This window comes from Notamacropus eugenii, chromosome 1 (assembly GCF_028372415.1).
Source record: "Notamacropus eugenii isolate mMacEug1 chromosome 1, mMacEug1.pri_v2, whole genome shotgun sequence".
Lineage (NCBI taxonomy): Eukaryota > Metazoa > Chordata > Mammalia > Diprotodontia > Macropodidae > Notamacropus > Notamacropus eugenii.
Genome location: NC_092872.1, coordinates 707,801,821 through 707,810,342, shown reverse-complemented (window position 1 = coordinate 707,810,342; position 8,522 = coordinate 707,801,821). Strand labels below are relative to the sequence as shown.

Genomic DNA, 8,522 nt, shown 5'->3' with positions numbered 1-8,522 from the left:
CTGCCCACTGCAACAGAGAGGGCCACGTCCTTTCTCATGGACCTTCAGAAGAGTCCCAGAGTCAGCCTCTACTACAGAAATACCTGGGAACCCCAAGAGCCTCTGGGTGAGCCCTGACCCCAAAAGACCTCTTAGGTCCAGTAAACAATGTATATAAATATATAGACTGAATATATTATATAAATGTATCTATATATGTATATATGTACATGCACAACTCAGAGGGCAGTTCATTCACCCAAGAAGTGGTGCTAAGTGGGGGAGCTGTGCTGAGGGGTGAAGGCTATGGGCATGGTTTCTTATGACTGGTTTCCATTCCAGTTTGACCCAAGGGATGGACTTGGGCCCCAGAAAGTACCACGGAAAGCTTGATGATTAGAGCAGGGCAGTGTTGAAAAGACATGCCTCTTATCATCATCATCATCATCATTATCAAGCCCAGAAGGAGTGCTTGAGGAACTCAGGCCTGTTAGTAACCAGGATAGAGAGTCTGTGTAAGGTGGGGCTGAGGGGGTGAGAGGGAGCACAGAAGGTCCATCACTTGTCCCAGGCAGTCCTGGTGTTAGGGATGTAGAGGGACTGAGTCTGACGGCCCCTCCGGGGCGTGGTATTGAGGACATCCACACTCTTCCGGCTGGAACTGACCACATCCACTACAAAGCTAGTACAGTCACTGCAGACGTCCTTCAGGATGCAGCCATGGGCATAGATGTGAGGGAATTCTTCTTCTACACTGTGCCATTTTGTCCCCTGCAGAGATCTGTGAGTAAAAGAGTGGAAGGTTTGAGTGGGTTTTTTGAAGGGCAGAGGGGGTCAGTTTAGGAAAGTTAGAATGGTCTAGAACAAGAGATATTTCCTCCAGTCTAGGAAGTGGCTGTCCCATCCCATCTTGGAAGAGGTCTAGAAAAGTTCACCCAAGCAATGTTGCCTCCCCAATGGGAGCTCAGTAGTGCTTGGCCCAGATTTCCTAATAACACCAAAGGTGACTTTCATTATTAACTATTGATGTTTCCCCACTACTATCCCAGACTATCTGCATTCTGAAAAAACTGCCTTCAGGTTCCCTAGTTCCAACGTGACAGACTGAGATCAAGCAATAGCCTTTTCATGTATTCTTCCCCTGGGGCTAATTCCTGGATCTCCACACCAAGGGGATCAAGAAAAAGAACTCACTGGAAGACATCTCTCCTCCTAGTGAGCATGGCTTTGGCAGTCACAGCCTTTTGAGGGCTCTCAAAGCCCAAAGTGTAAACGGGAATGTGTGCAAACTTCTTAGAAGGCATCTTTATCTGCAACACAAATACAAGGGAGAGTTAAGGTTGGGGGAGCTTCTAGAACTTGGGCAACTTCACTGGCATGAAGCTAGCAGGTCATTCTCCTTCTCAAGACTCCACAATGGCTTCAGCTCTCCATTGTTGCTAGGATAAAATAAAAACCCCTCAATTTGCATTTTAAACCCATTCTCAGTTGGATCTAATTTCCATTTCCAGAATGACTACATATTGCTTTATAATCTAGCCAGACTTTTTCCATGCTTTTGCGCTAATCCACCCCTTTTCACCTCTGCTTCCTTTTCCAACCCTTAGCTTGTTTCACTTCCTTCAAGAGGCTTTACCTAATTCCTCCAGTTATGAGTACTTTACCTCCACCCCCAAAAGACTGTAATATAAATTTTTATGTTATCTTTACTTGTCTATGTACACATCTAGCTGACAGTTACCTATATGACAATGTGAAGTTTGACATCTCTACCACCAACCCACACATGGTTTATTCTGCTGCAAACTGCTCCCTTGAAGATACTTTAGTGAGACAGACCATGGCACGTTACCTTCGCTTCCCCATCATCATTTCAGACGCTACAATAGCCTTTCAATAGATTGCTCTTGAAGCTGATGACTAACAAGAGGTTTTTTAAAATTTGTTGGCTTCTTCTTTGATTATTTAGGCTTGGTCTTGCTTCAAAGAACTTATAGGGACAAGATAACTTCAATTCCCTTTCAGCTTTCAGATTCTAAGCCTCCTCTGGAGGGTGGGACCATCTAGAATGAAACAAATCTACCTCCATTGTCCCAACACCTAGCCCCTCAGGGCCAGGGGGACTGACCATGCCTACTATGACCAGGGGATGCCCCCAACCCTCTGGGAGCCCTACTCAGGATTCAGGTATCTCTCTCACCTTTATGCTACAGGAGGTGCAGACAGCTCTGAAACAGAAAGAAGGGAAGGATGTTTGAGAAGAATGGTACCACAGGAGGCAAGCAACCCCTTCTTCCCCAGCTCCCTTGCATCATCTTATCACCTTTCACCTACCCCTATTTTCAACCTGGTCTCCACCCCACTGCTATTCTTTTATTTTCACTAAACATTGGACACTAAACATCTATTTGCTCCCACTCCAAAATACTCTTCAGTCCTTGTTGATTGTCCTTAGAGTCTACTTCCTCAGATGCTTTCCCTTTAACCTTTGTATCTCCCTCTAATTACTAAGGCTTTTCACCTTGGAATGGTTCTCTGACCCCAAGAAACCCAAGTCTTAAGCTCTTAGTTCAGCTGAAGATAACAATTTTCTAAATGGTACAAACCAGGATTCGGTAGGCCCTGGAGTCCAAGTCTATCAGAGGCCAAAGGATTATGAATTTCATGCTGGAAAGGGCCCTTAGAGGTCATTTACTCCAAGCCCCTCATTTTAGAGAGGAGACAATTCAAGACCCCAGGAAGAAAAATGAGCTGCCAGTGATCTCCAAGGCAGCAAACAGCAGAACTGGGGCTTGAAGCCAGGACCACCAGCCTGACTCCAAATACAGAGATCTCTGCTACTTCCTCCATCTTTGTGTCTCTGTCTCTTTCTCTGTCTCTGTATCTCTTTTCAGACAAAATGAAAAGACTTTCTAAGATCTTAATGAAGTCCCCAGACAAGGGCAGTCTCAAAGACCTTATCCAAATCTAGACCTTGGAGACAGTAGAATGATCAATTTGAAGTCAGTTATCCTGGGTTGAAATCCAACTTATTCGCCAGATGACACCAGTCAAGTCACTTAGCCCTCTGGGCCTCAGTCTCTTCATGTACAAAATTCAGAGGTTGGAGTAGATGACAACGTAATAACAACATTTACATACCGCTTGAAGGTTTGCAGAACTTTCTCTGCAGCCACCATGGTGCATCATGAAGTAGGGAGATGATCTTGCTGGTCCCTTCCCAATTCTAAATCTATGGTCTTGTATCTCCCCACTTCCCAAAACACACACCTTTCCCAAGGTCCAAGTGCCAAGTCCAATCAGTGGTCAAAGGCTCACCTTTTACAAAAGAGACAGGTGGATGGCCAGGAAAACAGGGGGAACTTGGTTCTACAGCAGCAACAGATCTGTAAGTCAAGAAAAAAAAGCAAAGGCTTAAGCCTGAGCTCCAGACTGCTTTGAGGTCTACTCAGCAATATCAAGGGTATTGAAGTCTTGAGGGTCAGGACCACTTCACCTTCCCTTTCTTCAGGCTGTTATAAACTTCTTTATTCTGCAAGAACTTCTCCATCTCAGCCTTTACCAGCACACGGCGCACATTGATCACCTCCTCCACAGTCAATGCTAGGCTTTCCACTGGATGGCTGAATTCCTATGGGTGGAAAGGGAAAGGCGGGTTCAGTGCCATTGACATAAAAGTACAAGTTTTCCATCTTCTAGAAGGACTAAACAAAGTCTCTTCTCTGTTGAATCTTTTTTAACAGTGATGCTAGACTTCCTTCCAAATACTATTTTATTGTGTCATTCTCTTGCTAAGAATATAAAATGGCTCCCTATTACTAGAGAACTTAAGCTTTTTTTCCCTGTTTTTGCACTAGGAGCTTTCCCAAATACCTAGGAATTAACTGAATTTTTCAATTGTAAGGGGAAAAAAAAGGAAACAAGGTTGGGAAGGGATGAGGAGTTCAGTGAGACTCAATCAGGGCCACAGAAGACGAAGGACATTGAAAGAAGCTCTGAAAAGACTCACTTGGGGGAGGGGAGGGCGAGCATAGCTGGCCTTAGTAGAGCCTGGGGAATACACAGAATAGGTGGAATCAGTTGATCTGGCCACCTCATTCTTCCCTCTTCCTTCTCCTCACTTGTTTATTTCAGGAGAGCAAAGATAAGCTTGTTCTCAGGAATCCCTGTAACATTCTCAAATAAAATGGGCTAAGAAACTTGAGGAACCACTAGGTGGGGCCCCAATGCTACACCCACCATTGGTGAGGTCTGTGGGATTCTGCTCTTGTCACTGATTGCAGTATAGACCAAAATACCTTCATGCAGAAGTAGAACAAAATGTACTTTTGGAGTCTGGAGTAAGATTTCATCCAGAATAGTCACAGTGATTAGGCACTCAGGGTTTATTGATCCTTGATATATTGAATCATGTCCCAAACTGTTCATCTCAATATTCAAAGCTCTCTGTACCTGTCCTTACTTGTTCCCACACTCCAATAAGTGCACTTTGTTCCAGCCAAGTCAATCTTATTGTTTCCCCTACCACAAATATCCTCCTCTTTCTTCTATGCCTCTCCAAAGCTTAGAAATCCCTTATAACCCATCTCAGATCCTTTCTGCTTCCTGAAGCCTCCTTTTAATACTGACCAACACTGATGGGACATCTTCCATTATTATTGATGAAAATTTACTGTCAACTATGAATCTTACTTCCCATGGGTTTAATGATCATTGCCACTAACGACTCCCAGATTTACAGACCCAAATCAGTAAGTGTCTAGTATACATTTTGATCTGGATGTCCTGAATACAGGCATCCCAAACTCAACATGTCCAAGGTTGAATTCATTTGGTTCCTCCCACACTCATTCTTCTTTCAAACCTCTTTATTTCCATCAAGGTTATTACAATCAATTCAGTTATCCAGCTTTAGAACCTATGTATCACTATCTCCTGGGTCTCATCCTTCCTCACCCTACTGATCTAATCAGTTGTCAAGTCTTTATGACACAGTAGCAGGGCTGTAGACCTCAGGTATAACTCCTTGCTCAATGGTTTTTCCCCCTACTACTTAGTAGGGGGATTAGATTACTTAGAGACAGTTATTGCAAGCTGTGAGAAATAATTCATTTAGACCTCCTACTCTATTCCAATCAGTATTAATCAATTTGATGATTCTATAGGGATAGTGATTATAAGTCCTGTATGTTAGGCTCCAGAGCTGTGAGCTGCAGATTGTAAGATCACTTGCATAATCATAGGAAGTTAACTAGAGGCCTTCCACCCTTGTTTTTCCTTGTCATGATGACCAAGCCCAGTGTGGCAGAGATGACTCAATTATATGGAAAGTCCTTCAACTTATTTTTGTACTTCAGATTTCTTTCTTGTCCAACATGAGCAAGTGGCCATCTTATGACCACTTAGTCAGTGGAGATGCCCCATGCTTCATCCAATCTGTGACACCCCCCATTAATGTCATTTTTGGTTCTCAAGAGCAAGGTCTATCAGCCAGTGAGATTCTATGTTTTACCATGCCTCTTTTGCTTATTTGGGTATGAAACTCTATAAATACAAGGTCCTGGAAGAAGGGGGCATCTCCTATTGTGAGGAAGATTTAGGTCCACTTCATTAGAGGAGACCATGGGCTCTTTAATAAGGCGCTATGGGCTCAGAGCTCTGCCTCAGTCTCCAGGACAACTTTAATACTCACAAAGTGACACATTTACCCAATAGCTAACAAATGTCCACCTGGATAGAAGGCCCACAAGAAAAAGAATTACCAAGTGGTAAGGTGAACAGAAGGAGCAGGGATTAGGACAAAATTCAGGTACCACAAAACTCAGCCCAGCCCAGCACTAATATGCTTGGTGCTCACCTCACCAGTTTCCATCTGGACCTTGGCTATCTAAACATGGCTAACATTCTTTCAAACCATAGTACCAAATCTTCCCAGCAGGTGGCAACAAAGGCTTTACTCATAGGGTAAGGTTGACTGCGTGAGGCAGGTGCCCCATGAGGAAATACCTTCTGTGTTACATGCTTTTCTAGGCATTCATACTGCAAGGGCTATGACACCTTCCCAGACTATAACCCCAAAATTCTCCACTGCTGGCATTAATGGATTGTACTCAAAGATAAAAGCAAAGCACTTAGATGATAATTATATTATTATTAACAACAATCAATTAAAAACTAGCGTTTAAGGTTTGTAAAGTACTTTACAAATATCTCACTCAATTCTTATAACAACCCTGGGAGGTAACTGCTATTATCTCTACTTTACAGAGGAGGAAACTGAGGCAAACAGAGGTTAAATGACCTCAGGCTCAGAATTTTGAGTTACTTAGCTGCCTCCAAGCTACAGAGACTTTTGCCCTTGACCATGTAATGACAGTGGGCCATCCCGAAATGATATCCACTACTCACCAGCCACAGGTGTTTAGAGTGACTGTCCAATGCTGAACTGCCCTCTGGTCTTTCCTCTACAGAGACAAGCGAGCTGTGGGCAGGGGAACTGGATTCCATAAGAGCCTTGTAGTTAAGGGGAAATGTGCCTACAAGAAAAGAGTAGATGATCTGGCAATCAGCACAAAAAGGAAGAATCATCCCCAAATTCCCACCTTGGCTCAAATGACTAGCAGGGTAGGACTCCAGGTGTCCCAGGGTTTCTGTCTCTCCCAATCAATCAATAAACATGAAGGTCCTACTATGTGCCAGGCCACTGTGCACTAAGCTCTGGGGAAACAAAAAACTCCTCAGGGAGTTTACAATCTAATGGAGGAAATAACAGGCATATATATACAAAAACAAGCTATATCTAGAATAAATAGGAGACAATTAACAGAAGGAAGGCCCTGGAATTAAGAGAGGTTGGGGAAGGCTTCGGTGTCCTGGGCTCTCTTTCTAAGCCCCACCTCAACTAAATTTGTCTTTAACAGTTGATTAAGGAATCTTTCATGCTGCTTTATGATCAGAATTACTCCTTCCAACTCTATCCCTGAGCTGGCAGCTTGTCCAGGCTGTGGACAAGCTTTGAGAAGAAGCTAGTAGTGTTTGGCAGGATATATATGACTAGAAATCTGGATTCTCAGTTACTTTAGACTATGACCCTCTTAGGCAGATATGAAAACTCCAGAGCTCCTTGGTGGAATGACGCTTGTTACCAACATTGCTAACTGAAGGGGATATTACATTTCAGTTAAAGGTCAGTGAAAATAAAAGGTGATATTTTCCCCCCTATCCAAGTTCACAGAGTCCCTTGAAATCTGTTCACGTGCCTTACTCTAGAGGAAGGGAAATAACTCTTGATATTTCTCTAGTTTTTGAAGGTTTACAAAATGCCTTCCTTACAATAGCCTTATGAAGTTGGGAGTAGTTTTCCCCATTTAACAGATGAGGAAACTGAGGTGAATTAACTTGCTCCTGACCATGCTAAGTCTCAGAATGGGATTCAGTCCCAGTTCTTGAGGCCAAATCCAAGGTTCTTTCCACCACACTGCTGTCTGACCAAGGTTCAAGGGAGCTTGAACAGGGATGCTTCCATGGTTGGAGACAGGTAAGAACAGGAGAGGGAGGACTTACCATGGTCTGTGGTATCCATCCTCCATGTGTGCATGCTGCCTGAGCGGGGTCGGGATTCCAGCTCCTGCTCTCCCAGGTGATCAGTGTCTGGCTGGAGGCCCATGGCCATCTCGCTCTGGAGCTGGGCCAAGTCATGTTCAGAGAAGGAGCGGTCCCGCTTAAGGGGCAGCAGGGGGCTGCTCGTCCTCTTCATCTCCCCACTTGGAGATTCTTCCTCCTGTGAGGACAACAGGACTTACTGACCACCTGGGTGGACACACTAGCTGTCCCTCTAGTTTTACAAGAAATTACTTGGGCAAACATCGCTGTTCAGAGGGAATACCTTGCTTAATAACCTGAGACTTCTCTCTGTTCGCAGAGCAGTTAAGGATTTCTTGGATTCCAAGCGAAGATATCAAAATCTACTACTGTTTGGCTGGTCTCATTGGAGGCTTGAGCCTCAGGCTCAGGCCACATCATTGCAAGGGTTGAGCTCAAACCTTGGAAAGGACAAAGGCCTTACCAAACAAAACTTCCAGGCTACCTGAGGGTTTAGGGCAGGGGTGGGGAAGCTGTGGCCCTCAAGGTCACATGTGGCGCTCTAGGTCCTCAGGTGTGGCCCTTTGACTGAATAGGAATTGTATGAGTTAACTCAGAATTAGCTTAGCAGAATTGTAAGTGCATTCCAGAACAAGGACCAACTGCTGTTCACTTTTATATCCCTTACAGCACTAAAACAGGGCCTTTCACATAGAAGTTGACTGATTGTTTTTTAAAGTTGAATCAAGAAGGAACTATAGTCACCAAAACATCTCTAATGATGATGATGATGATGGTAGTAGAGGCTAGCATTTATTAAGCATGTAGTATGTGCCATATCCTGTGCTAAGCACTTTTAAAATATCATCTCATTGTTCCTGATGACAACTCTGTGCTATTATTATCCCCATTTTACAGTTGAAGAAACCGAGGCAAACAGAGGTTTAAGTGACTTGCCCAAG

At 43.9% G+C, this 8,522-nt stretch overlaps 1 protein-coding gene across 1 annotated transcript in view; it reads right to left on the bottom strand.

Annotated features, from left to right (window-relative positions):
* Positions 1–372: 372 nt before the first annotated feature.
* SPIRE2 (spire type actin nucleation factor 2) overlaps positions 373–8,522 on the bottom strand; it is a 51,813-nt gene continuing 43,663 nt past the window's right edge. Inside the window, exons 9-15 of the mRNA XM_072636387.1 lie at positions 7,543–7,759; positions 6,388–6,515; positions 3,476–3,610; positions 3,298–3,365; positions 2,180–2,207; positions 1,174–1,289; positions 373–760 (exon numbers count right to left, since the gene is read on the bottom strand). Coding sequence (XP_072492488.1) covers positions 538–760; positions 1,174–1,289; positions 2,180–2,207; positions 3,298–3,365; positions 3,476–3,610; positions 6,388–6,515; positions 7,543–7,759 — 915 coding nt within the window. The 3' untranslated portion in view covers positions 373–537. The remainder of the gene's footprint in view (positions 761–1,173; positions 1,290–2,179; positions 2,208–3,297; positions 3,366–3,475; positions 3,611–6,387; positions 6,516–7,542; positions 7,760–8,522) is intronic.